The sequence below is a fragment of the Cardiocondyla obscurior genome, unplaced genomic scaffold (assembly GCF_019399895.1).
Source record: "Cardiocondyla obscurior isolate alpha-2009 unplaced genomic scaffold, Cobs3.1 scaffold41_0_353218, whole genome shotgun sequence".
Taxonomy (NCBI): Eukaryota; Metazoa; Arthropoda; class Insecta; order Hymenoptera; family Formicidae; genus Cardiocondyla; species Cardiocondyla obscurior.
The window spans coordinates 199,495-226,931 of NW_027228792.1; the positions used below are offsets into that span (position 1 = coordinate 199,495).

At 28.0% G+C, this 27,437-nt stretch overlaps 2 protein-coding genes, 1 long non-coding RNA gene and 2 pseudogenes across 6 annotated transcripts in view; 2 read left to right on the top strand and 3 right to left on the bottom strand.

Annotated features, from left to right (window-relative positions):
* The window catches only part of Edem2 (ER degradation enhancer, mannosidase alpha-like 2), a 71,648-nt gene extending 63,770 nt beyond the window's left edge, over positions 1 to 7,878 (bottom strand). Inside the window, exons 1-7 of one of the 3 annotated variants that reach the window (XM_070673772.1) lie at positions 7,570 to 7,878; positions 6,504 to 6,631; positions 6,382 to 6,427; positions 4,900 to 5,000; positions 4,717 to 4,756; positions 4,518 to 4,630; positions 4,195 to 4,348 (exon numbers count right to left, since the gene is read on the bottom strand). In XM_070673772.1, the coding sequence (XP_070529873.1) occupies positions 4,195 to 4,348; positions 4,518 to 4,630; positions 4,717 to 4,756; positions 4,900 to 5,000; positions 6,382 to 6,427; positions 6,504 to 6,625 (576 nt within the window). In that variant the 5' untranslated portion in view covers positions 6,626 to 6,631; positions 7,570 to 7,878. Of the gene's footprint in view, positions 1 to 4,194; positions 4,349 to 4,517; positions 4,631 to 4,716; positions 4,757 to 4,899; positions 5,001 to 6,381; positions 6,428 to 6,503; positions 6,632 to 7,519 lie in introns of all 3 variants that reach the window. The other 2 variants (XM_070673773.1, XM_070673770.1) reach the window with 2 other exon arrangements.
* A 1,226-nt stretch (positions 7,879 to 9,104) lies between these two features.
* On the top strand, positions 9,105 to 21,555 carry LOC139112680 (uncharacterized). Of its 2 annotated transcripts, none has more exons than XR_011547410.1 (4): positions 9,105 to 9,566; positions 19,443 to 19,602; positions 19,754 to 19,857; positions 20,074 to 21,555. It is a non-coding gene; the product is annotated as an uncharacterized lncRNA (long non-coding RNA). The 2 variants fall into 2 exon arrangements; XR_011547409.1 differs by having other exon boundaries at positions 9,106 to 10,174.
* On the bottom strand, positions 11,915 to 13,927 carry LOC139112682 (uncharacterized; annotated as a pseudogene).
* LOC139112683 (uncharacterized) lies at positions 13,926 to 19,174 on the bottom strand (annotated as a pseudogene).
* A 947-nt stretch (positions 21,556 to 22,502) lies between the features above and the next one.
* Positions 22,503 to 26,242, top strand: Slv (sugar transporter SWEET1). Its single transcript, XM_070673766.1, has 4 exons — positions 22,503 to 25,076; positions 25,334 to 25,411; positions 25,500 to 25,782; positions 25,924 to 26,242. Exons 1-4 carry the CDS (start codon positions 25,009 to 25,011, stop codon positions 26,137 to 26,139), a joined length of 645 nt encoding a protein of 214 aa, XP_070529867.1. The 5' UTR covers positions 22,503 to 25,008; the 3' UTR covers positions 26,140 to 26,242.
* Positions 26,243 to 27,437: the final 1,195 nt, after the last annotated feature.

The following is a 27,437-nucleotide window of genomic DNA, read 5'->3' on the forward strand; positions in this document are numbered from 1 at the left end:
GCAATATACGTCTAAAAATTTTTTTAATATTTATCAGATTGTTTTCAAACGGTCAGCAAGTTTAAAGATATACATATACAGGGTATTTCAGACCAAAAAAGTGATATTTTATAAGTAAATAGGTCTCGTAGAGACAAGTAAAAAAGTTTTAGACCGTTTTACATTTTTCGCAATAATAAGCAAAGTATAAACGTTTAAAAATTGAGTGTTTTACTACCAATTTAGGGTGGAAAATCGGTACATTTCCCATTACGCGACTTGTTTGATGCACAGATTAGGCAATCTTCAATGGCGAGGTGAGAAAAAACGTGCGAGCGAGATAAGCGAACAAACAAAAGCGTCTTTATCTCGCCCGCAGATCTTCTCTTGCCTTACCACCAAACACTTACTCAATCCATGCGTCGATCAAGTCACGCAAGTAGGAATACACCGCCTATCACGGTTGGTTTGTTTCAAGTTTTTAAACGTTTACCTTTTGCTTATTATCGCAAAAAATTTAAAATATTATAGAACTTTTCTTTTTGTCTCTAAGAGACCTACTTATTTTCAAAATATTACTTATTTGTAAATATACATATTACTTGTTTGGTTTGGGAAATCCTGTATGCAGAGTGTTTTTTAAATGCGCGGCAAAATAGATTCTTTATTGTGGTAGTTTTGCGCGTGTTCACGTGTTCAGGTACTGTAGGCGGCGTGAGTAGCAATAACTGTGTCTCTATGCCGAATAAAGTGATCACCGTCATCAGTAAGACACTGCCACTTGACTGCCACGACCGTGAGAAGTATAAAGAATAAATTTCTCTGAACATATCGCGAATAGTATACGAATTTATTGAATATCCTTCCTGCTCTCATTACTTTGCGCATAATTGAAAGCACAATAATCAACATTCTTAATGCCTAAATAAGAAGAAAATGTAAGAATTGTGTTACAAAAATCATAATAACTCAGAAACTAATAATTTTCGGACATATGTTAATATTCTTTTTTTCTTATTTAGGCATTAGAAATTTAGTACTGAAATTTTGCCGCGCACTTAAGAAACACTCTGTTTACAGTGTTCCATGATTAGTGTGATAACGCTTGTGGAGTGATAGATATTTAAAAATTAAACAAAAATGTACTATACTGTTTTGCAAAATTCACAATTATTGATATTTGGTTTTAAAGAGTGAAACCACCTGTCAAAGTTAAGACTGCATTATACTTTTTTCGATATATCTCAAAAACTATTTAAAATATCAAAAAATGTTTTATACAAAAGTTTTATAATAAAAATAGTTCTATTTAACGGTAATAACAAAATTTTTTTAATAATAAAATTTTTTAATTAAACTAAAAAAATTGTAAAATTTTATTTTGTTAATACAGTTAAATAGAAATATTTTTACTAAATAGAATTAAGATAGAGTTAAGAAATTGATGTAAAGCGAAGAGTTGTGTAAAGGAGATGTTATGTTATGTTTTGTTTGTTTGAGTTTATAGGTAGAGTATTATGTAGATTTATATTGTATTTGTTTTGTATGGTGAGGAAACGAAAAGTCCGCGGTGTACCTCTTAAGGAGTAAATAAACACCATATATATATAGAAATATTTTTACTATAAAACTTTTCTATAAAACATTTTTTGATATTTTAAATAGTTTCCGAAATATATCAAAAAAAGTATAAAGTGGTCTTAAATTCGAGAAGTAGTTTCACCCCTTAAAACCGAATCTCAGCGGCTAAAAATATTTGTTCAATTCATCTAACATCTACCCTTAGATGTGCAGTTTCAGAATTTTTTAAGTTTTTTACTTAGCGATGTTTCCTTGTAAGTAATAATCAAATATTTCACATTTTAGGTTTCGTACTGTCATATCTTAACTTCAAAACTGTGTAGAACAAAAGTAAAAACACTTTTATTAATTTTTATATCAAAATTAATTAAAGTCGACCCTAATCTTTGGATTGTACGTACTTAGAATTTAATTGGCTTAGCCGATATTCAGATCCGGTAATCTTTTTATTGAGATATGAACTTTATTGAAGTTAGTTAATTTTTTAAATCCAATTTCTTTAATTTATGATTTACTTTATCTCTTTACAATTGCTAATTACTGATGCAAGACAGAACTGTGAAGTCAAAAGCATTCAATGATTTTAAAACAACTAAACTTATTTAACTTTATATTTTAAATATATCAATTTACATAGTTTATTAAAATTTGTATTTTTAATTACATATACAAAGGATAATCAGAAAGCAATTGAAAACCTTTTGTACAGCAAAGCAGAAATGTTTTCACAAAAACTGAAATATACATTTTAAAATGTGAACAATTTTTACTTTTCTACTAAGTTTACAATGCTCATGTGGTAAAACTCGTGCGACTGGAAGCGTAATTAACAGCGCACGCTTGTGATGTTCTCAGTGTTGTTATTAAAGTGTTAATTAACTGGTAAGGTGTTCCTTTAGTGATCCAAAAAAGGTAAAAGTTTGACCGCACCAGATTTCGACTGTTTGCTGAATGCACCAAAATATTTTTGGTCTACCATTTCAATCCCAACTAAACGAATTTTGCTACATGAGCATTAAAAATTTATCGTCACATTAGAACAAATGTCTTAATATCTATAACTATTATATAGAAAAGTAGAAGAATGTTCACATTTCACAATGTATATTTCGATTTTTCTTAATACATTTTTGTTTTGTTGTAAAGAATGAATTCAATATACTTTTTAATTGTCTTTGTATTAATTAAATAATTACAGCGTTGTTATTCTTTACTCATGTTATTACAACTATTAAATGTTATAGCATTTAACATAAATCTTATAGCACCCATGTAGGTACATTTTGTAAATGCATATTTATATATACTTTAATCTTCTAAATATTTTTAAATTATATGCAGTTATATAAATTATAAACTATTTCCATGAAGTTTTGGTTTAATATATGATAATAAAAAAGAGAAAGCATTAGCAAAAGTGAGATCTATACAAATTTAACGTTTGGTGGTAACTTTTATTGTAATTAAAAAGAAAAAAAAATTTTATTTCAAGATTGGTGCAAATTTGAAGTTTTAAAAATAATTTGTAATTTAACTGCCAAAAATGTAGAGTGAAATAAAAAAAATCATTTACAGTATTATTTTAAAATAATTTCTAGTTAAACCTGTACAAAAATACAATTCAAATCAATTTCTATTTAGATCTCTGAAGAAGTAAACAATCATATTTCACTTTATAACTTAAAATTTTTAATTATTTCACAGCGTGTAAATATTGCTTTAACAAAGTTTACTTGAATCTTAATTAATTTTTTCTTCATCTAGTTTTATTTGTTTATTATTTATTCTTAACATGGAAACCGTTCGGGAAAATAAAAACTCCCATTTTTGTTTAAATTAGAACCATAAAATTGGATTCAAATCTCAACCATACTAACAAAATGTTTAGTTCTAAAAGGCACTCTACAGTAAGTTGCAAATGCCTTATTGCCAGTAGTAAACGTTGTGATACATCCATGTGATTGTAATGTTGTTTAAGATTAACGTGAAATCATTTGCAACTTATTGTAAAATGCTTCTAGAAGTATTACCAATATACAGGGTGTCCGCGTTAATGTAAAAAAGCTTTTAATGGTAGGTAAGGTTTCCGAAAATAAATAAAAAAGTCCTATACGGATTTGTAAATTGGGCGTTAATAACCGAGAAAACAATATTTAAAGATATTTACATGCCCCGTGCGAGTAAGAACGCGCTGTTCGAAGCTACCGAGATTAGAGGTGTGGCTTATCTTATTCCACTCACAAAGATTTGGGTAATCTATAAATCTCTGTAAATAGAGTGGTGGTGTGGCCCATTTCACTCTATTTACAGAGATTTATAGATTACCCAAATCTTTGTGAATGGAGTAAGATAAGCCACACTTCTAATCTCGGTAGCTTCGAACAGCGCGTTCTTACTCGCACAGAGGGCGTAAATATCTTTAAATATTGTTTTCTCGGTTATTAACGCCCAATTTACAAATCCGTATAGGACTTTTTTATTTATTTTCGGAAACCCTATCTACCATTAAAAGCTTTTGTACATCAACGCGAACACCCTGTATATTCATTAAATATTATATCGTGCATATTTCATATTTTTTTTTATTCCAAGCTTAATTTTAGTCAAAAAATTTAATGCATTTATCAAACTTACTCTGCCATAAGGAATTCCAGTAGTTGTATTAAATGCAGGTAAAAATCTATATCCTAAATCTTTAGCCAAATCCAGAAGTTCTCCTCTATACCATGGCATTATATCAGCTCTTTGTTGCAGGTATTCAGCCAGTATATGACCACTAAGAAGACCTCTGTAAAAAAACAATTAAAAAATATATATTTAATATAAATATTAAATTAAATTAAATTAAAATTATATAAATATTTATTACTTTCTAATAAAAATTATTTAATTAAAGTACTTTTCAAACAAGTACTTTGAGTAAAAACTATAATTTTTATTACAATAATTTTGCTTACCCAAGCATTCTAATATTTGTTTCAAACAAGGAAACAATAACATCTGTATCAAAGCTTACATCTCTAGCAACAAGTTTGACTGCATTCTCGAATTCTTCTAAATCACCCAGTACCTTATACACATAAAATTAAATTAATATGCAAGTAGAAGATTGATACAATATCAATAATATATTGAACAGTATTTGTTACACCTTACCACTAGAGTATCCAGTGTATCTACCAAAGTAAGTGAAAAACTGCAAATAACGACAAATTAAAATAATTTTCAAGTGCTAACTTGTATATATCAATAAAAATAATTATCAAGACTTAAATAAGAAGATAAACATGATACATAAAAAATTAAATTCATGTTTACATTAAAACTTTTGTTTCTTACTTTCCCAATGTAGAATCTATATCACCCCTATTTGGTTCAGAACCTCTATATCGTCCTTTGCAACTTAATGGCATCAGTTCATCAGCAGGATATGCATTATCCTTTAAATAATTTTAATAATTAATTTAATTTACAAAAAAATTATGCTTATATTAATCTACTAAAATTCTTCTTTTCAATGTTAAATATATACAAAGAATACTAATTTTCTTTAAAATATTGTTCTCATTACACATTTTAACTATTTTTAACATATTTTTACATGTATGATATTTTTACCACTAAATGTAATAATAACATTATACCTAAGAAATGTAAAATTTACTGCAGAACTTAAAACTTATACAGTAAATCTTTCTTAATTAAATATACAAATTATTTTATTATTAAAGAAGATTCTTTACATTTTTAGATTTAATTATTATATTTTTGTATATAAATTATCAAGTAAAAAATATTGAGATAGAATAATAATAATAATAATATTGCATTAAGTAATACATTAAGTAAAAGTAATAGTAAAGACTATTTTAAAACTTATAGATTTTATCTTTATTTAAAAATAAATTATGTGGTCAGTTTTATGCTATTAATAATAGTAATTTCTTTATTTTTAACATACATTAGTATCTATACTTAACAAACGGCGCAACCAAAAATTGTACTTAGAAACAGTATTTAAAGACACAACTGTGTTTTTGCTAAATTTGAAACAATATACATAGAGTAAATAATTGATATTAAAAAGCAGAATTTGTTGTAAGAATCATTAGGAAAAATTACCACACCTCGTTAAAAAAAAACTTAGGCCTCCTGACTTTTCAGGGTGAGCATCTTTACTAATTTGACTTCTACATTCTACAGCAAAGTCTCATAACAAAACTTTCTCTATCTGAACAAAAAGATAGCTGCACTTTTAAGTATCAACGACTTTCAATCACAAGTTTGTTAAATATATTCAGGATGTTTGACATAAGGTTTCGCTCCCGAAAACTGTGGATAGGTAATGAGAATACAAGACAAAAAGTTATGTACCATTTTGCAAAACTCATAAATATTACCTAGTAATAAATAATCGAAAGCTATGCATTTTAGATTTTGTATCATTATATCTTAGCTTCTACGCTATGTAAAACAAAAGTAAAAACACTTAATTATGAAAATCAACTTCAATTTTTCAAATGGACTTTGTCTGCTACCTGACTTTTCGTTTTGTACTTTCATCGCCTACCCACAGTTTTCGGAAGCAAAACTTTATGTCAAACACCCTGTATACTAAGGTACGTTAACAATTATTATTATTATTGTTAATATAAAGATTTAGCTTTGACCATAAAAATCTTTTCGTAATAGAGATAATAGCAAAATATAAATTCTTATATAATTAAAAAAAAATACATGTGAAAAATAAAAAGTTAATTCTTATTCTTATATAAATGAAGAAAAGTATATATATAAATACATATATGAAACAATTCTTACCATATATGCATTATATGCATGATAAAACATATCTCTTGCTTCATCTCTAAAATATAATAGTATTATTATAAAAAAATATAATTTACAGATTTATTAGTATAAAGTAGGTTAGGTATACAAACTTTAGAGCTTCTCTTTCTTCCTTATTCATATACTCTGACAGATCATTCTCAGATATGGTCCATAATGCCTGTATGCCATATCCCATAAACAATAGTCCCCAAATAAGACTGTTGTAAGCCATTGTTTGCTAAAAAAATATTTCTTTTTGTTAAAATTTCATGAATTTTTTATTTGTATATGTAAGCCTCTAAAATCTTGCAAACTAAGTTATCTCATTCTAACAATTTAATTGTCATAAATGAGAACAAAAAGTACATCAACTCTTTTATCATACTTTTTTCCCTTTTTGCTTATTTGTATTTTACACAGGGTGTCCCACCGTTAATGTGACAACGCTCGTAGGAGGGTAGATCTCGTCAAGCTGAGCATAAAAGTCCTTATCCACTTTGCGTTTTTTCAAATCATATTCGAGATATGAATTTTTAAAAATTTGTATAATACAGCGTATGAGTTTTACGTTTTATAAGAAAATAGCACAGCCTACTCAATCACGCATGGGCCGACGCTCGGTTGTAAAAGTGCCGGCTCGGCTGTCTTGCCGCTAATTAATATTACAATTGGGTGATTGCTTAGCAACCAAAATTGTAATATTATTAGCGGCAAGACAGCCGAGCCGGCAGTTTTACAACCGATCGATGCGTGATAGGCCGTGCTATTTTCTATAGAACGTAAAACTCATACGCTGTATTATACAAATTTTTAAAAATTCATATCTCGAATATGATTTGAAAAACGCAAAGTGGAACTTTTATGCTCAGCTTGACGAGATCTACCCTACGAGCGTTGTCTAACGGTGGGACACCCTGTATATATATATATATATATATATATATATATATATATATATACAATTCTTTAAACAAGGGTTATAAAGTTTGTTTTTGGCCAATTTAGCGGAACAATCAACACAGATAAATATAATTTGCATCAAACTATTTAACTGTGGATAAATTAAAATCAATTAATTTTTTGTTGAGCTTTTTTGTATAATCAATAAGATATCAGGATTTCTTACAATGTAACTGGTAAATAAAAATAAGAGTTTGTAAGACAAACTGTTGTCACCGGGAAGTATATACAGCAGGCAGTAAGGACAGCTGATTGTGTATTTTCATCAAGGCCAGATGATGTGGCTGCAGTTGATGCACTGAGTTTTTCGTTTTATAATGTGACATACACGAGTTTCACTAATATGTTCTTCGCGCAACAAACATGTTTATTTTTCGTTTCTTTGAACAATTCTAACAATTTTCGCAAAACATTAATTCGTTATGTTTTATCGTGTTGGTTTATAACAAGTAGCGGCAATTTCTTCCCATTTAACACAATTTTCGCCATTTAATAACCTCCAACTAATCTCTCAAAACTGACGAGAATAGTGTTGTCACGTGACTACCATACATGTAAAAGGTCTGTTTCTTTCAATTCAACGGGTTGCACTATTTGAAGAATTAGACTTGTTCTTTGTAACTGAACTAGCTGCGTTAACTTGTATTTGTTTTAAAGTTATCTTTCTCTCTGCACATTATAAAAAAAAAGATTTTGGATCTAGTGCAAATTAATGCAATCAGTTCAATTAGAAAAATAATGGGTGCTTTCCAGCTAAGAGGCACAGTGTTGACACAGTGTGCCTGTGTGTTACACAATGTCAACTTATAGTTGAAACACATTTTAGTTCTTTATTTTGCCACGATAGTATTTAATTAGATAACTTCTTTATTTTATAAAAGTTTTGAATAAATAACTTTTTGAATAAAAAACATGGAAAAATAAAACAGATAAATAAGTGCAATCAAATGTAAATTTAACATGTTGGTACTTATGACACAATCGACACGGTCGAACTTAGCTATTTAGCTGTGTCGACCTGTGTGGCTCTGTGTCGTAGTTGGAAAGCACTTGGTCGTGCGCTGTGTTACACAGCGTCGCCTGTGCACATTGCTGGAAAGCACCCAATATGTCTATTTTCTTTCTGCTAAAAAAAATAAAGTGTAGCTAAAACTGGATATATAAAGATGTTTTCCAATTGCAATATCCCTAAACACTTTTGTGCACACGTCACAAATTGTGTTCCAATCGCCTAAGGCTGCCGTTATATAAAACGTAACTTGCGTTAAGCATAGCTTGCGTATCTAGTAACTTTTAAAATAAGCGTATGCGGCGGAATTATTATAGCCAATAGCTGTTTAGAGTTTTTGTAGAAAAATGTTAAAGAAATTCGTGATTGGATCTTATAAAGTTACGCGTGCGCAAAATACTTTCCATGTAAATAAAGAATTCTGTACAGCTGTATATGTGAGCGGAATGTGTAAACAGTGTGTGAATAGTCTCGACGACAAGTAACACGAAAGTAAATCGGTCAAATTTAAAATTTATTTTAAATTTATTGCGTGCTCGATAAACAATTTAATGAAGCTGTGGCGTTGCCATTCAAACTGAGTAATCTTTTTAATATCTATTTCTTATCAATATTAGTGACTGTATATTAATTTGGTACATTTTTACAGATATACGATAGCGTACTTGACAATGTCGACAATGAATTCTTTAATATACAACACGATATTTTTAATAATATGGAAACGATTGAGAATGTTAATGTATAAAAAGGAAATATTTTATAAACAAGTTGACAGACGTCAATTAATAGTTTTGATAGCATTATGGAAATTCACTAATACATGCACAGACACGCTGTTACGCAGTTCGTAAAAACTTTAGAATACGAATTTTGGGCATAAAGCGCGAAAAGTAACTAGCAAGACGTGATTGGTTGACGAAAGGTAGGTAGAATATGCCATCACGCAAGTTACGCTTCATGTAACGGCAACCTAAACATGGTACACAATGCTAAGAAGCAGGGAGTACAGGAGTAGGAGTCAGAAATAAGAATAAGAATAGAAATCCAACATGTTAGAAATTCTTCTGAGTGTTTAATATAATTCGGGTTAACTTAGTTTTGACTAGGTTTGAGAAATCTTATACTTACGGCAATCTTAAATTTTCATGGTTCGTGACAACTCAATGCTGTCTGTCGTCTGATGTCTGACAAATTGGCTTAGGTTAGTTTGGTATAGTTTAATAGAATAGCAAAATAAAGAAGCAAAGTTTCGTCAACGAGAAAAAAAAATTATGATAAAGTAATTAGTTTTGTAATAAATTATTAAAGTTGATATAAATACGCGTTTCATACATATACTTACCCATATAGCACTATATCTTCCAGCTATATTACACCATTATTGTAACATTACAAGTAGCAATGTTATGTTGCATAAATATTGTAGAATTATTGAAATGTAATAGTATATTTAACAATACTACAGCAATATTTAAAAATAATACTGCTATAATTATTATTAGAAATATTGCAGTAATATTAACAAATAATACTGATGTTATAACTGGGTCGTATGCGTGACTTATTTTTCTCGCGTATATACACACTTGAAAACCCGGTCTGACTCAGACCGTCTGAGTGGTCTGACCCGTTTGACTGTCCGTTTCGTTTTGGATAAGCACCACAGTGACAGTGTATGTAATACAGTGAACGTGTAATATAATTGTGATAATGTTATTTTATATCAAGCTTATATAAATATTAATATTGGCTTTTCTGTTCTTGCGTGCATGTAAAAAAGAACCGAGCACACGTACGAATAAAATTAGGGTAAGTGATAAACATAACCTATAAATTAACTTTTTTGACTAAAACAATTTGATTGTTGTATTATTACAGAACTTATACACTTAATCTAAAAAATATGAATACACGTAAATTATTTGTTTTAAAAAGACATAAGAGACGAATTATTGCAAATGAAACAAATATTGATATTGCAGCCCATGAACATACTTTAGAGTCCTATTCTGTTAATGTAAATTCAAAACAATTACATCTACAATTAGCAAAACATTAATAATGAACAAATTAATACATTCAATATACAAAACGTTAATGAAGTTCATAATGCACATATAAATATTGATGAAGCATTTTTAGAAAAAGAAACAAACAGAGACAATCATTGTGAACTTTCCAATACTGAATTGAACAGAAATGACTCTCTTAATTAAGTTACAAAGGATATGAATAATAGAGTTGAAAATGTCAATAACGACAATCAAATAAAAAAATGCTTTAGCTACATGGGCTGTATTACATAATATTCCACATAATGCATGCAATCAGTTACTATAAATTTTAAATCAATTTACATCATTAAATTTACCTATAGATATACATATTTTATTGCAAACTCTTAAAGAAACGTATACTATATCCGTATATGGTAGAGAATACTTTTATTTTGGTTTACGTAAAATCATACAAAAGATGTTGATAAATTATAATAAGAAATATATTAATTTATTAATTATTATAGATGGTCTTCCACTATCGAAGTCATCACGCGCTACATTATGGTTTATTTTATGTTCAATATATGATACAGTATATCTTGTTGGTGCATATTATGATGATAGTAAACCTCAGAACTCTGTTTTCTTACAGCTTTTAATCGATGATTTAACTAATTTAATTTCTGAAAGTTAAACTTATAAAAATAATATTATTAAAATTATATTGTTTAATTTAATATGTGATGCGCCAGTTAAGTCTTTTGTTTTAAATGTAAATGGACATACTGGATTTTATAGTTGTATAAAATACACGATTGAGGGAAATATATAAAAGGCAAAAATTCTTTTTTAACTAAAAAGAATATTCGTTAAGAACAGATAAATTGTTTGCTATAAATGGTAATAAGAACTTTGAAACTGGTTATTGTATTCTGAATAATATTCCTAGATTTTTACATATTACTAATACTACTAGATTATATGCACTTAATATGTTTGGGTGTAGTTAAAAAATTAATATTTTTTTGGATAAAAGGATCATTTTCAGTAAGTTTACATGCAAGATTTATTAATAAATTATTGCATTTATTGATATTATTTGGAAATACCACGCCGAAAGATTTTGTGAGAAGACCACGATCTGTAAGAGATTTTAAACAATGGAAAGCCATTAAATTTAGAAACTTTTTTTTATATATGTACAGGACCAATTGTGTTATAACATGTACTAAAACCAGGTAGATACAGTCGTAATCAGAAAGGTTGCAACACCTTCTTATTTTAATGATTTTAAGAACACGCATAAAGAAACAGAATGCAAATCGCTACATTTGTTCATGTGTAATACATAGGTATCAACCTATTTATGTATTGCACATGAACGAATATAGCAGTTCGCATTCTCTGTTTTTAAAATCGTGTTCCTAACTTCAAATGTTGTAACCATTCTGATCACAACTGGGGTGCGTTCCGATTCAACGTCTTTTTGTCCAAGGTATTATTCTATCCTTGTTGTTTGTTAAATGTTAGACAAGGATAGAATGATACCTTAGACGAAAAGACGTTGAATCGGAACGCACTCCAGTACTATCATTTTATTACATTTTATGTAGCTATAAAGATTCTTATAAATCCAATATTATGTAAAAAAGACTTATAAATTTTGCTGAAAAACTATTACATTAGTTGTAAAGGACAGAATAATAATTGTTGTCTTTTGAAAAACGGATTATATATTTTAGTTCTAAATATAATACGAAAATAAAATGCCGACGTTTTTCTTATTAACAAATAATTTAAATATGTTAAAAATGTTTGTAGATTGCCTTGTGAATCCAGTACTCTTAATATTAAAATAATAACTGTAAATGATAATGAAATTTGTTTTTGGCCAATTACAGACGTCTTATGTAAAGTGTACAGTGATTACCGTTTTTGGCAATACACTTTATTTTATTTAAAACATTAATACTTTGTTAAAAACATGTACATAAATACGTACAACGCAATTAAGCATACAAGTTTTATAAAAACACGAAAACATAATAATAAGAAGAACACTTAAGACTATGAAGGCTTACACAGAAAATAATAATCAAGTATTTTTAAACTTTTTTAATTTCTTTTGAATTCTTGAACGCTCTTGCTTACTAATTGTGAAAAAATTAACGCCATTTAAAGTTATGGGTTCACATAATATAAACTTTATGTTAACTTTTTTAATATCATCTTTCTTTGGCCATCTAAACTCATCTAAGTTAGAATATAAAAATTTAATTTGACATGTGTTTTTTTCAATATGTAGTTTCCTTCTTATATACCATCCTGTGTCATAATAAACACAATAATATTTTTCAAGCTCTAGTTTTAATTTTTCGCCGAATTCTTCACCCGATTTTTTATTTATATTTGCGACATTTATTTCGGTATTTACATTCATTTCTCGAACTCTATATAATCTATCGCTAGATAATTTATTTTTATTTTGATACAGCCAACAAAGTGAAGATTTTCTTACAACATACTTTTTACTATTGACATTAACATCTAAAAATAAACCTTTATTATTTTCTGTCCGATTAGTTGCGTAATCTTTGAAATTTAATTCAGTTTAATTTTCAAATATTAAAATACCATTTTGAAAATTTTTTTAATTGTCATCGGAATGTCCGTTGGCATTTTCAAATACATCTTCATTATTTTTATTTATAATGATATCGTCATTTTCCTTTTCTTTTTTATTTTCTCCTTCATCAATTAAATGTTAAATGATAACTGTTTCAATACTTTCCTTTATTATTTCTGTATTTAAATTTATATTTAATTTCATTGCACATTTTACTGCATCATTTTTAGCTATGTTTAAAATATGTAAAATTTCTTCTACTGACAGAATACTATCATAATTTGATTTTTCATTTAAAGATGTTTCTAATTGGTTATTTTCTTCCCGTGGAAATCGGAATGTCTTTTTAAAATAAAAATATATATTATTAAAGTATTATAAATTATACTTACTTAAATCAGTACTTATTTCATTTAAAATTTCCACTCGATTTAACCGTCTTAAAATTCCCACCAAATTGAAATTAACTACTGTTGAGTAAGTCGATGTCATCGATCTTATTTGTTTGAAAATTTTTTCACATGGTTGACTGCTGCATAACCAAATTGTAAACTGTTTATTTTCATCGAGATTTTCACGCAATTTTTTCAATTAATAATAATAATTTGTTTGCATTTAACTTTACAGATGTGTAAGCATTAGAAGATATAAAATTTTTGTCCGTGCTGTAGTTATTTTCTTTTAGCCATTTTTTTCATAATCTTAAAAAAATATCACGTGCCATATAGAATATACACGTTTTTCAATTTTTAATTTTTTATTTAAAAAAGAATTTAAAATGTGTTTTTTAAAAATAAGTAAATATTTTGTGCTTTTACTATCTGGAATATTAACTAATAATTCTGTAACTCGAGACGCACACAATTTTTCAACAGCATCGAAATTTATTTTATCTTTTGCTGAAAAAAAATATAAAATGGTAGATAAATAAGATATTATTTTAGATATTAATTAAACTAAATTAAACCAACTATCTAGATCACTGTCACATAATAAATGTTTCTTTGGAAAATGTCTCAATTAATTTTTTTATGTGTTCTAAAGAAACAATTTTTGAACACATCGGTAAAAACACATTTGATTTTAAAAACCTTGTTCTTATTTTAGTTCCAATATGAACTATATCTTGAATGTATACTGGTTTTTTTTATATCAAATTCCATCTGAAATAATTAATAATAATTCTATTCGTTCTATATTTGCAACAAAAATTTGATTATAATTTATATTATTAATTTAATAATTTGGTTTAGAAAATAAAAATAAATGGGTTACTCGAAAGTAAGGAGAGTACAGATTTGTGGATGATAAAGGTATTTTCGACCATAATCTCATAGCCTTCAAGCATCTTGTATTGCCATCACTTTAAAATCCAATCACTTGTATTTCGAGTTTTTCAAGTTTATTTTTTAAGAACGTCCATCTAGTTAGTACGTCTTCATAATTAAATTTGTTGTTACTTGCAAAAACTGCTAAACAAAACGCTGATGAGTTATCAATCAGCGGTTGAGCCATGTAAACATATGCATTACAACCAATAGCATATTTCAAAAAGGCATTTTCAATATCTTGTACAGAATTTACATAGACATTACTTCTCGGAAATCCGTTCTCTTGGCAAGGTGATACAAAGCCAATTAATTGATTGCTTTTAGAATCGTATGCTACGTTCTTAATTATTGCCGTTTGGTCTTCAGAAATAAATACGTTTAAGGGATAATTTTGTTTAATTAAAAGCAACTTTAATTCTTTAAACCGTACTATTCCATCGGCTATATTACTTTTATTGTCTAATAATCTATTAATTGTTGTTATTGAAGGTAATATATTTTGTAAATTGGCGTGTGGAAGTTTGTACAGCATACGACCACCAACGATAAAAGTATATAAACTGAAAAGTTTCAAAGGCTCAGTAAATTTGTTTCCATGTTTGTTACATTTAATATTGTTTGCTGCTATATTCTTTAAGCATTCTAAAAATGAATTAATATTGGGAAATTGGACTGAATTTTTTACATTAGTAATATTTAACAAAGTATTATGAATATTGTTATTTTTTTTTTGATAATTTTTGTTATTATTTTGAGAAAATAATCTGTAATTTTAAGTTAAAATTCGTCAAATTCTTTAAACTTTTTTAGTTTTCGTTGTTATTTAGTCATGATTTTTCTTTTTTTATTTAATTTGAGGCTCATTATTTAATGTCGCAGAATTATTAGTCTCTTCAACAATTCTGCAATCGTAAAAATCCGATGCTTCCTCGGATGCTTCTAACGAATTAGGTGTTTCACCGCAATCAGTTTCATCTAGTACTTGATATGATTGTAAATTTGTCAAAGTACTGGGTAATGAAAACACATTTAATTCCACGAGATTGATATCCGGCGAAATATAAATTTCCGCATTTTCAACAGTAGTCATCAGACTATTCGACTCATCTTCAAATAAAATATTTATCGTGTTACTTTAAATTATATTTTTATTGTGACTTGAACTTGGAAGAGAACTTTGAGATAATGATTTGTCTCGTGATTTGTCATTCGATTTTTGTACGGTTACAAATAAAAATAAAGTGCTGTCAGTTTTATCTTTGTTTTTAATTTTTTATCTTTTTTATATGAGTTAAAATGTGTTTATTAAAATTGGATAATATCTATTTTCTTCCAATTTTGGAACTTTTTATAGAATATCTCGTTGAAGTGAAATCGCAGAAACAGCATTTAATTTTTGCACAATAACTTTCGTCATACATTGTAACTTCTAAATTATCAATATTCTTAATAATGTCTTCTGTGTGTTCTTAGCAATACTCGTTCATACATTTTTTAATATTTTTTTTTGCTAAGTTTTCTACATTTTCTTTAGCAGTATTACTTTTTTCTTCATTAATTTCAACTACATCTTTTTTTCTTTTTGTAAATCGTGATATTTTCTTTTCTTTTGAGTTTTTTTAGTTATTATCTTTACAAATACTCTCGTAAATACTAATTTTCTCACTAAACTGTGAACATTTTTTTGAAATATTTTTAATCTTTTTGACACATATTTCTTTTAAATACATTAATAGTTTCTTATAGCCATCAATAATTTTAAAAAGTGAAGAATTTCGATAATATATGCCAAATATTTCCTGTAATTCGTTTTTATTCAAAAGTTTCGTTAAATCTTTTTTCGCAAACTTTTCTATTTCTGTTGAGACATTATCTAATTTAGATATTGATATAATATTATCATATTCTGTATAGTTTAGAAGTAATTTTATATAACTTGGTAATTTATTTTGATAATTTTTTAGTAATTTTGATATAACGTCTTCAGTTTCCATTTTAAATCTAAAATATATAATCGTGACAATAAACATTATTTTTAATTACAAATAAATATATGATTACTTACCTTTTATAATCCGCTTCGCTTATCTCTCTCTTAAGAAGACTTTTGTTTGACAAGTTGCTTAGTAACTATTGGTTGTTAATAACTGTTAAACAATTTTTATAATCCGAAACGTTTAACCGAGTGTTCAACACAAGACAATTTTAACGATTTTAACTCTTGAAATAAAGCTCGACTGAAACTGCACTGGAACTACAGTATCTAAAAAAATACGTGTCTAATAGTTTTTTATGTACTACTTGTATGCCAAGTTTCAGGAAAATCGCTGTATGATACTTCCCTAGTGTTACTTGTTAGTAATACCTAGCAACACCTAGCCATACCTAGCAATACCGAGCAATACTAAGCAATATCAACTTGGTATTACCAAGCAATATTGGCAATACAATAGTAATATGGCAATAAAATGTAGCGTATTGCCGAAAACGGCAATCACTGTACATTTTTTTGGTAGTGGTTGACCCCTCGTTTTTTAGACATTAATACAAAATCACGTTCAAGCGATAAGAAAAACAATAATGTTGTTGAAGAACTGATTAATGAAGGACAATGTAATACTAATGGTATGAATCATATACAAGTTTTTTTTTATTATTAGATTAAGTAATCTTTTTTTTAATGATTTTTTTAATTTAACAATAATATAACTTTTACAGTCATCTTGAATTTAACAAATATATATTAATTTATATTTTCAGAATTCCACAAACAAGTTATAACAAAGCTTAACAAAATTTTATATAAAACATTTTAAAGAATAGAATTAATATATTAGAGGAAAAAATTCAATTTAACAATTCTCTTGAAGAATGCGATGTACAATTTTTGATATTAGTAATAAATAAATTGACACATTTTGAAACAAAATTACAAGACGCTATATTCAAAACTCAAAGTGTATAAAGTAACATTATCTCAAATATGTGCAAATAAATTATAAATATATTATATATAAGGTGTTTATTTTCTCCTCAGAGGTACACCGGGACTTTCGCTTCCCCAATTTTCTGCTTACAGTTTCATAAAATATATCTTCAAACTTCATTCTTATCTTTAAACTATTTCTACTTTTATAGTCTTCTTTCTTCTTACAGCCGTTTCCTGAAAGTAAAAACTTATATCCTACGCCTTTTTCCTATTCTATTACCTACGCGTCGAGAGAGAGAGAGATCACACCTCCATTTATTCTTTACATTATTTTGCCTTAATTCTACCTTAAATTCTATTTTTGGACCCCCGCTTCCGACGCTTTTCTCTTTCATACTTTCAATCACTCCTATTTTTTTTCCTTGTTCTTTCCAAATTTTCCAACCAATCAATCCCCCTTCTTTCCCCTCCCAGAATTTCCTCCACCATTTCCTCCCAACTATTCTCGTTTCCCCACTCTATACATTCCTCCCATATATGTTCCCACGTTTTTTCCTTCTCCAAACATATTCTACATTTTCTTTTCTCCTCTCCCTCCCAATATTTATTTCCTCTCATTTCCTCCCCTAATCTAAATTTTGCCATTCTTTGCCATTTTTCTTTTTTCCACCCCAATTTCAAATATCCTGGTATCCCTTCCTCTTTCACTTTTTTATAATACTTATTAAATCTTGACTCTCTTATTTTTTTCCATCTTTCCTCTCTTTGCCATTCTTTATCCTTTTTCACCAAATATTCCCCCCTTATTTCCCCTCTTTCTCTTAGATCTTCCACCTCTTTTCCCGACCACCCAAATTTTTCAAAAAATTCCTCTCTTTCTTTTTCCCATTTTCCTTTGCTTCTTCCCTCCCTTGCTCTTTCCTTCATTTCTTCCCAGCACCATTTTGCTAGAACCCCTCCTTTCCCTTCTTCTAACCGTTTTTCATATTTCCATGCTCTCATCCCTGCTCTACCTTTCAATTTATCCCTCTGTAGTTCTTCTCTCACCATATATCCTGGTACATATCTTCTTACTCCCAGCACCCATCTCAAGTATTTTTCCTGTAATATCTCCACCTCTTCTCATTCCTTCCATCCCCATATTTCCACGCCATAATTAATAACCGACCATATCAGTTTATCAAATAGCCATATTCTTTTACTCCAGTCTTTTCCGAATTTTCTTTTACCTATACTCCACACCTGTCCCATTATTCTTGCCGCTCTTTTTACTCTGTCCTTTACATGCTCTTTCTGCTCTCCATTTCTCATGATTATGTATCCCAAATACTTGAAACTTTTTACTTCCTCTATTTCTTCCCCTTTCCATACCCATTTAGTTTTTTTCCATCTTCCTCCCCCCTTTCTACACCTCATTATCTTTGTTTTCTTTACATTCACTTCCAATCCCTTTTCCTTTACATATTCTTCCATGCTTTTAATCATTCCTTTCATGCCTGCCTCATTTTCTGCCAGTAGCGCAATGTCATCCGCGTATGCCAGCGAGTAAACTCTCCTGTCTTTTATTCTTATACCCCCCCATCCTCCTTTTTCTATTTCTTCATCTATGTCTGCCAACAAGAGCGTGAACAGGCTAGGACTAAGCGGACAACCCTGTCTTACTCCTTTTGTCGTCCAGAAACTTTTCCCTTCTTTATCCTTCACCTTTACTTTATTCACCGTTTCATCTAATATTTCTTCACATCTTCTTATCAATCCCTCCCTTACCCCTCTTTTCTTCATTGTTTCCACCAATTTTCTCCTGTCTACAGAGTCAAACGCCGCTCTCATATCTATAAACACAATTACCATTTTTTCTTCCTTTTCTTTTATCTTCTTATTTAGCAAATAATTTAACACATATATTTGATCCACTGTCCCCATGTCTCTTCTAAAACCGGCTTGACTCTGCGGTAATATTCCTTTTTCTTCTATTTCCTTTCTTAATCTCTCTGCTAACACAGATGCATACACTTTGTACGCAGTCTGTGTCAACGTTATCCCTCTATATTCTTCTACTTTTTCACCTTTTCCTCTTTTTAACACCGGAACTATCACACCTTCTCTCCATTCCTCCGGCATCCCCTCCCCCAATTATAAATATATTAATAAGTTATTATTTATAAGATATTATCATTCTTATTTTTTTCAGATTAAGGTCTTTAAACTTGTGGAAGAAAATACATGTAATATCATGATTCGCAATATTTTAAAAAAAGGCAATGACAGATTTGTTTGCTACAAATTATAGTTGGACAGGAAAAAGAAACAAACAAAGCTTCAAAGATTTGAACTTGCAACAATAATGATATGTAAGTTACTATTTTAATTTAAAATAAAATAATAAATGCTTGTTACAAAATAAAATTTTGATAAAATCAAATTGATGATTTGTTTAAAACATAATTTTAATTGACATGTTATATCTGTATTTAATTAAATTATATTGTAATTTTTTTATAGAAGCAGTTCAATCAAAGTTCAATCAAATTACCGATAGTGAAATTGCCGAATATACATATATCCAAATGGTTGGCACAAGCCTCTTTAAGGGTTCAAAAAGTAAGGTATGTTATTTTAATGACAAATACCTTCAATTTTTCAGCAAAGAGATATTTGTTAATGCATTTCTAGAAAAATGATAAAATTTGTTTTCTTGTATAATTTTAAATTTTTCTGATATATGTTGAATTTTTTATTATAGATATTATAAATATTTTATTAGAAATATAATCACATAAATGTAATGATACCAAAAAAAGTAATATTTGTAACTTTTCCAGATTAAATTCAATTTCATATTATTGGGAGTGCAAATTAATTTGGTCCGTTTTTACAAGACGGCCCTGGCTGTTACGAATGAATATAGTAACAGCTAATTTTGGTAAACTTCAGAGAGATTAAACATCTGTCAACAATGTTAAATACATTTCGCTTAGAGTTTCCATCAAGAACCTTGTTCCTTACTCTATTGAATATGGCAAATTTTGTACTAAGCAGCATTTGCGGGAGGTTTTAGTTTTCTGCTTTAATAGGAAAAAAATGCAGCGGAAGCGCATCGAATGATTGTGGAATTCCATTACGGGCGATCGGTATAGACTACAATTAATTCGGTTGAGCCGTGCACTACGAGAAACACGGCCGGAATACGAGCAACGACCTGACAAGATTATTCTTCTGCATGACAACGCTTGGTCTCATGTCGCAAAAAGTGTAAAAAGATATTTAGAAACGCTCAAGTGGGATATTTTACCGCACCCGCTGTATTCTTCGGACATCGCTCCTTCTGATTACTGGTTGTTCCAAAGGATGCAACATGATTTGGCTGGCCATCGGTTCACTTTTTTTGAAGAAATTGAAAATTAGCTCTTAACTTGGATCGCCTCAAAAAAAGAGACATTTTATTACGTTGGGATTCGAAAATTACCTGAGAAATGGGAAAAAGTAGTATCCAATGATGGGCAATACTTTGATTAATCTGTTCTATTCTGAAAGTTCTGAAATAAATGCATTTTTACCACAAGAAACGGACCGAACTAATTTGTACTCCCAATATTTTATACATAAAATTTGGTTCATAAAGTTTATTTAACGTTGACGTTTAAAGCTATGATTAAGCTGCAATTTTTTAAACTTTTGTCTTTAAATTTTTTTAGTTTATCTAGAGAAAAACATTAATAACTACAAAACTGGTACGAGACGAACGTTTTTGATTGTCTGAGATGCTCTAGATATCCAATAAATATAGTACAAATTTGAGAAAGAAATCGACTGTAAACGTTAAATCCGTGCACTTTAGTGTAGATGGTTCGTAGTGCATAACGTGCGGATCAAAACTAATCTATGAAACCCGTACAAGTTTGTGATATAACACAATGACGTTGTCGGCAGACAAAAAGTTGTGGATTTGCAATCTTGTATCTTGGAAAATAGTCACAAATTTATTGACGTTTTGTTGATTTTTTATATTAATTTATTTTATTTACACACACATATATACATGTGTTACGCGAATTAATTTGTTTTGTTTACTTTTTATACTATTTTATTTTATTTAATATATGTATACATACATTTATTATTAATTATTGATGAATTTTGGATTTTTATTTATACTTTATTATACTATATGCAATGTCATGGTTTATACATATAGAATACTTTAATAAACCGATTGTACTACATATTGTTACTAGAGCAATAACATACATATGTGCAATACTTTACTTAAGTGTAAGAATAAAATAAAAATTTGTGAGAAACTACTTTTTAAATTGCTTTCAATCATAGGTTTAATTTTATCATATTAATACCTTTTTAATTACTTTTACATGAAATAACAATTTAGTTTTATAATAATATATGGTGTTTATTTCCCTTGCGGGGTACACCCGGACCTCCGCTCCGGTTACAAACAAATCAAATCAAATCTTATAATTAAAACATTAACAACTACATAAACTACATAAACTACAAAAATACAACAAACAAACATAACTAAATCTATTCTTTATCGTACGAGAGAGAGAGAGAGAGAGAAAGAGAGAGAGACCATCCTTATATCATTCATACTTTTCTCATTCATTCCAAGATTTCCGCTTCCGGCGCTTTTTCTTTTATACCTTTAAACTTCTATCATTTTTACTTTCATACATACTCGCCCCTTTCCTTACCTCTTCCAAAACTTTTAACCACGGTTCCCTTTTCCCATCTTCACTTAAGATATCTTCTATCGTTTCTTTCCATCCCCTTTCATCCCCCCAGTTTACACATTGTGTCCATGTATGCTCCCATGTCTCTTCTTCCCCTTTACAAATTCTACATTTCTTATTTTCCTCATCACTCCAGTACAAATTTCTTCTCATATCATTCTCAAGTTTAAGCTTTGCAATTCTTTTCCATCTTTTCTCCTTCCACCCCAATTTAGTTTTATAATATTTATATTTAATTTGTAATAAATTATACGTTTTTGTTTATATTATATTTATATATTTATACAAAATAATTTAATTAGTTAATGTCTTCCATCTTTAATTGTGTGAATGTTAAAACATGTAACCAACGTATAACATGAATTATAAGTTATAGCACCAATACAATTATTTAATTTTTTAAATCAGTAGTTAGAATACAGACATTATATACAGATTATTTATGTAGAATATTTGTATTCTAACTACTGATTTAGAACATCAAATAATTGTATTAGTGTTATAACATACAATTTATGTTTTACGTCAGCCATATGTTTTAACATTTACACAATTAAAGATAGAAGACATTAACTAATTAAATTAATTTATATAAACACATAAACATAATATTAATTGAAATACATAATTTCTAAAACCAAATAGTATCAATATTATTACAAATACATTGCATTGCAATAATTTTGCAATATTGCACTATAATTTTTAAAGGCAGACATTTTATAGTGGCAGCAATATTGCAATAATATTTTAGTAACATTTCGCAATGTTTCAGAAATGTTGCAATATTGCAAAGTAATATTTTTGCAATGTAGCTGCAATTTAAAATGCTATATGGGGCTACAGCATTTTCAACATAGTTAGACGAGGCAGAATCTACAAGATGTATTGAAATTCTCGATAATTTCCATTTACATAAATATAATATAGAATTTGATGATGATAAAGTTTTATCTGAAGAGTTTATACTTGATGCTACAAAACAGTGAATTTAAAATATAGACATTTAATAAGCCAACATGCCATTAACGATTTGTTGCAAATTTTACGAGTGCCATATCCAAAATTTCCTGTAGACTCGCGTAGTTTTTTAAAAACACCAAATTCGTGTCTTTATGAAATAATTAATATGCTTCCCGGTTTCTACTGTCACATCGGTATAGAGAATACAATTCGTAGATTTATTAATGAAAATATTAATTTACAAAATTTTTTATTTTAAAATTTAGAACCAATGTTACCTATTAATATAAACATGACGGATCACCCATTTCAAAAAGTCAATTTTGGCCAATTTTGATTCCTCTAGATGTAGATTCAATAAGTCAAAGTGCGTCAAAATTTTTTGTAGCTGAAATTTACCATGGGCCTACAAAACCAGCTGATGTTAATGAATTTTTAAACGAATTTGTTACAAAATTTAAACATTTGCAAGATAATGGATTCAATTTATGCAATAAAACTGTTAATATAATAGCCAGTAAATTACTTTGCGATGCTCCTGTTAAATCATTCATTTTATGTACGAAAGGTTACATGGAATTTTACAGTTGCACTAAATGTACTCAAAAAGTTTCCTTTATTAATAACCAACTAGCTTTTTTATTTATTAATGCAGAATTACGAATTGACGCAAGTTCTAACAATAAAATAGATGAAGATATTTATAAAGGTTTCATACAACTTTGAAAATATTAACATCGGATTAGTTTCGCAAGTACCTCTTGATGGTATGCATCTGGTATTTCTTGGTGAAATAAAAAAACTAATAACGTTTTGAGTACGAGGACCAAAAAACATTCGCTTTACTGATGATAAACTGCATTATGTTCAGTTTATAATGATTATGCTTTGCAACTTCTTTAGTATTTCGTTAAAAAATAATCAGTTTTTTATGGTTCTGAGTTCATCAATCATAACGTACACGGTTTTATTCATTTACCTGCAGACTACTTATTGTACGGTCCACTTGATACATTTATTTGTTTCAAATATAAAAATTTTTTTCACGAAAAAAAATAAAAAATTAAAACAACAAAACACTTCTTACAACAAATTTGTAACAGACTAAAAGAAGAAGAATAAAAAAAAATGGAACGACAAGACTTAGCTGATTTTACATCATCAAAGTAAAGTGCAAATTATTGATACGGAAAGATACATATTCTACAAAAAAGTGGATATTGGGCAGTATGAATTCAGTACAAAAAATAAAGAAAATTGCGTCATACTTAAACACAAGTCTGAACTATGTGTGAATAGCATTTTCCAAAATACTAACACATTGGAAATGTTCTTAACGGAAAAAAAGTTTATAAGCTTAATAACGTTTTTTAATTCACCTTGTTCTTCTGAACTATTTAATGTAGGACTGTTATAAAATATTTCTGAACATATACTATTAATATCAACAAAATTCAAGCAAAATGTGTAAAATTTCCGCATGAAAATAAGTTTATAATGATGCCATTAATTCATACACAATATAAACCAATATTTATTAGTAGTAATATTTAATAATAATCATTAATAATATTTAACAATTAATTATAAATAAAAATTTTTGCCATTTAATTTCAAAGTGGCATACAGTGCAGCTACAGAGAATAAATCTGTACTTTTGCACTGTACTGGTTGAATTAACTCTAGACTCAGTGCTGTCAGCACAGTAAACTGTTACACTAGTTTTCTTGCATTGCTACAAACAACAGGTCTGTTTTTTGTAGCTGCACCGTTAAATTGGTACACATCAGTGTAGTAAGTTAAAGTAAAACAAATATACTTACTTTCGCTCTAACTTACTGTACCCATTCAGCAGTGCAGCTGCAAAAAACAAACTTAACAGTGACTCTTGCACCAATTTCGTCAAAAAGAACGCTTTAGTGAACACTTTTTGAACTATAACTCTAGTGTAACTACAGAGAACAAACCGAAAACATTGAAAGATAGGTTAGACAAATTATTAAATAGTAATTACGTTGGAAGAAATGTATATACATAACTTCAATGGAGATTAAAGATGCGCTTGCATACTCGGCATCAATTTGCACTGTTTTACAGTTTTTAGCTGGCATGTAAGTAAATATAATACAAATAATTTTAATAGCATACCAAGCATCAATTTTACTTAACATTTTATTAGTGTGGTTTTTTTTGTGATATTTATACTTTTATACATACAAAAATTTACATATTGTTAAAATAAAATTATTGCATAACATATATAATTGCGTATTATTAAATATTTAACATTCATAATTTATTAAATTTTATGTAACATTTTATTATTTTAACTGTCTATATTTATCATAGTAAATACATTTTTTTATAGATTGGTATGCAAAAAATACATAAAAAATGGTACAACTGGAGATAGCTCAGGATTGGCCTTCGTAACGTGTTTTATGTCGTATATATCAAAAGACAGTAAAGCAATATTAGCTAATACTAAGAAAAAAATAAAAATGATAATAATAACTTAATTTTTATTATTACAGATGTAGTCTATGGCTAAGATATGGAATACTTATTAAAGATTCGTTTATTATATCTGTAAATATATTTGGAACATTATTACAAATATGTTATATATTAATTCACATATCATATAACGTAAAAAGATCAGTTACTATCAAACAATTTACAATAGCAATTTGTTTGGTTTTGTTTGTATATATCTACAGTATTTATCAAAAAAACCAAACTGTAGCTGTGAGACATGTTGGATTTCTTAGTTGCAGTTTGACTATATTATTCTTTGCATCGCCATTAACATCACTTGTAAGTATTATTACTTAACTACTTGGTTTCACAAAATCTTATTAAATAAATAAAATTTTAATATAAATATTGATATAGCAATAATAAATCTTGATACAATAATAAATGTTGTGAATTTATATATTACAAAATTTATTATAGGCGCATGTAGTAAGAATGAAAAGCACAGAAAGCTTACCATTTCCAATCATAATCTCTTCTATGATAGTATCTTGTCAGTGGTTCGCATATGGATGTCTGCTTAGTGATCAATTTATACAAATACCAAATTTTATGGGTTGCATTTTATCAGCTTTTCAACTATGCTTTTTTGTAATTTATTCAAACAAACGAACTGATCAAGTTTATTTTATTTAAAGAATATTAATTATATCGTTTACTTTATAGATTATTCAGACTGAAGCTAAAATATTATGTATGTTGTAAATATTTTATAAATATAAGAAATACTATTCATATACATGTATTATTAATGAATATTTTATAATTGAATGTTTTTACCTTTCTTTTTTCATAATTTTTGTTACATATAAATAGTTTTAGTAAATATACTGAAAAGAAAACCCAACCCTAATGACTTTGACCTTAACATATGTTTTCAAAATCATCCGCTTGAGTTACATTTAGATTTTAGCCATCGTGTGTTGATTAAAAAATTATAAACAAAAGATTGATAAATGTAACATTATACAATTTTAACATTTGTAAATTAAGAAATTATACTTAGCAATTTTTTTTATCAATTCTTGATTCTTTTTTTTTTGACTTTTTTGTTAAGTGTAACATTCAGAAAATAATTTTTGCAAGTTTCAGGTCAATTTGATTAAAAAAACAATAATTAATAAAAATAATTATTTATATTTTTGTCAACAAAATATTGGTAAAATTTATGAATGCCCACATAGAGATTAAGTGGACATGTAATTGTATATTATTCATTATAATTAATTATATTTAAATCTGATATTAATTTTGAATTAGTTTTCAATATTAAGAACTGGTTTTATTAACTAACTTCTTAAACTCGCGTTATTTAACCAGCTGTTAAAGTTAACTGATAAAGTTAACTGAATTGCGTTTTATGAACGTATTTGGTCGTTTATTTTTCTTTAGTTAGCTAATAGAGAAAGAAGTCATCGGATGTGTTCGAAATGGTTTATTGATAAATATAAGAGAATAAATAATTAAAAAACGGTGTGAAGGCAGTAAGGCAGTATACTGTTAAGTGGACTTGATGAAATCGGTCCTAAATCGGTTAAATATTTATATAAGTATGTAAGTAAGTATATTTAGAAAGGTAATGGTGCAGTAATTTTAACAATTAAATTAGAAATTAATAATGTAACTGTTGGTCACGATGAAATTTATGTTTTTTTTCGAAACATGTTATGTTGGTTCTGTCGAAGTTAATTGGTGAATATTTATAATTAAAAAATTACAAGAAAAAATTATGTAATAGTACGTTTATCTTTTCATCTGCTATATGAACTAATTTTAACAATTAAAAATAATTTAATAAAAATTTATAAAAAATAATGGCAAAAATATATAAAAAAATAATGGCAAAAATATATTTAACTAAATTAAACGTTAAAGTTATTTTAATTGTATTGGTTGAATGTATTCTGTAAGTTTATCACAAATTGAATTATTTT